The 2,059-nt window shown below is 63.8% G+C and overlaps 1 protein-coding gene across 2 annotated transcripts in view; it reads right to left on the minus strand.

Annotated features, from left to right (window-relative positions):
• Window positions 1-305, minus strand: part of Mipep (mitochondrial intermediate peptidase) — a 131,910-nt gene extending 131,605 nt beyond the window's left edge. For both annotated transcript variants that reach the window (XM_013505468.1, XM_005406325.2), the window contains exon 1: window positions 7-305. In XM_013505468.1, coding sequence (XP_013360922.1) covers window positions 7-195 — 189 coding nt within the window. In that variant the 5' untranslated portion in view covers window positions 196-305. The remainder of the gene's footprint in view (window positions 1-6) is intronic.
• Between the last annotated feature and the right edge of the window lie 1,754 nt (window positions 306-2,059).

Raw genomic sequence — 2,059 nt, forward strand, 5'->3', positions numbered from 1 at the left:
GCTCACCCGGCGCTCGCCGAACACGCCCCGGAGGCGGCCCTGCGGCCTGACGTCGAACGCGGCGCCCACCGGGGCCCAGCTGGTGCTGACCCTTCGGGCTCGGACGCCAGCTCTGCAGCCAAGTCGGCCCGCTAGCCGCGGCCGCAGAGCCGCTACCCCGGCTCCGAGGCCGCCCAGCCTGCGGGCGCACAGCATCGCGTCCCGCTGCAGCCTGCGCCCCAGCCCGGAGGTCGGAGCCCCGGAGCCCCTGCTCCAGCGGAAGCACGCGCTCTGCGTTTCCTAGGCAGCAGGCCACGCCGCGTCACGTGACGCCCGCGCTTCCGGGTCACGCGAGTACGCCGACGTCCCGAGGACAAGAGCGGCCCCCTGCCGCCTTCTCCGCAACCGCTCAGGTTTGGCGCCCCCGTGTGTCCGGAGTGGGGAACGGCTAAATTTGCCCTTCTCCCTCACGTGACTCGAACCGGGCCAGAAGAGCCACACGACGCCTTGGAATTCTCCCCAGAACGGGGAAGGCTTCTGCACAGAGAACTCAGCAGTGTGCCTGGTGCGAGGTAACCATGACCGAGTCTGCGGAGCGGTCCCTGATCTGATCGAACAGAGCTGGGGAGGCCACACCCGCGGATAACATCAGCTAGGAGGGAGGTGACAGTGGCCGAGGCCGCTTCGGAGTCAGTGGGAAAGGCGTCGACCTAGACCGGGACGTGTCTTAACTTCTGCATCCGGGGCATGCGGCGAGATCAGTTTGCCAGTCCGGAGTTGGAGAAACGCCTTGCTGTGCGTGTGGGAAAAGGAGCGTTAGAGCGAGGAGGCCGCGTCGGATCAGCAGGAGGCTCTGGGGAAGGAAGCAGCTGCTCCGGCCAGGGCGGGGGCTCCCGGGGCCCGCTGGATCTGTCCTCAGGGAGAAGTCAGCATCAGCTGGAGGCAGCAGGCAGGAGGGAAAGAAGAGGGATTGGGAGGAGCGCAGGGTGGGAGGTTAGGGAGGGTGAGGAAGGCCTGGACGCCGGGGATCTCCGCAGGTCGGGGAGGGGCGGGAGGTTTCAGGTTTTTGAGGAGACAGGCGGGGGGCAGATGGGGGACAGAAGAAGGACGGTTTCCCGTGGACAGCAGAGAGAGGTGTTTGTCATGCCCGGTGTGTCAAAATGAGAGTGGCCGTGTGGTTCCCAGCGGACTTCTCCAGTTGGGCTCAGGACATAGCAGTGTGGGTGGGGGCCACGGCGGGTGTCCCACAGTTAGCCGGACGCCAGGGGAAGGCGGTTCTTCCCGGAGCGTGTTTCTGTGACCAGCATGGGTTTAAACGGCGCGGAGAGTGGGGCAGGCCTCTCTGTCCCACCGGGCAGAAGGGTGGAAAGCAGCAGAGGGGCAGCAGAAAGGGTGAACGGTGGGAGAAGACACAGTCCCTGAAGATTACGGCTGAGTGGAGGGCGAGTGCAACATGCCCAGTGATGTGAGCTTCGCTGGGAGTTAACAGCGCCTCTTTTAAGGTCTGAAGAAACAAGTGAGGAAGGGTCTTGTGCTCTGAGGGCTTGGTGGGGTCTCCCTTTATTTGTTTGTAGAGTGCTTTAGTGAGGAGAGCAAAGCCGGAAACCCGGAGGCGGAAGTGTCCAATTCGGCGGCGGAAGGAGAGCGGCCGTTGTTTGGTGGGGGGGGGAAACCCGGAGGCGGAAGTGTCCAATTCGGCGGCGGAAGGAGAGCGGCCGTTGTTTGGTGGGGGGGGGGGTCAGGCACCACGGGGCGTGTGGGAAGGACGATCTGGTTGATAGTGGAGATCTCATACCAGCAAAGGCCATCTGCCTTCCGTTCCGGGCAGTGAGAGTGCTGTAAGAGGAGTCCACGAGGATTCAGGGACTGGCTCACAACAGGCAAGAAGTAACAGGCTGTTGTTCCCACAGAGCCAGGTCGGGGATGGGATATTGCCCTTGGCGGGTGGGCGGGGTTAGGCTTGAGAAGCATGGTGAGTGGTTGTTGGAAGGAACCCAGGCGTGGGGCAGGAGTGTCAGACTCTGGGGTTGAAGTGAGGGGAAATGACAGGAGGCGTGGAGGAGCGGGGAAAGTCCTGTAA

Source organism: Chinchilla lanigera, unplaced genomic scaffold, assembly GCF_000276665.1.
Source record: "Chinchilla lanigera isolate Chin_1 unplaced genomic scaffold, ChiLan1.0 scaffold00096, whole genome shotgun sequence".
Lineage (NCBI taxonomy): Eukaryota > Metazoa > Chordata > Mammalia > Rodentia > Chinchillidae > Chinchilla > Chinchilla lanigera.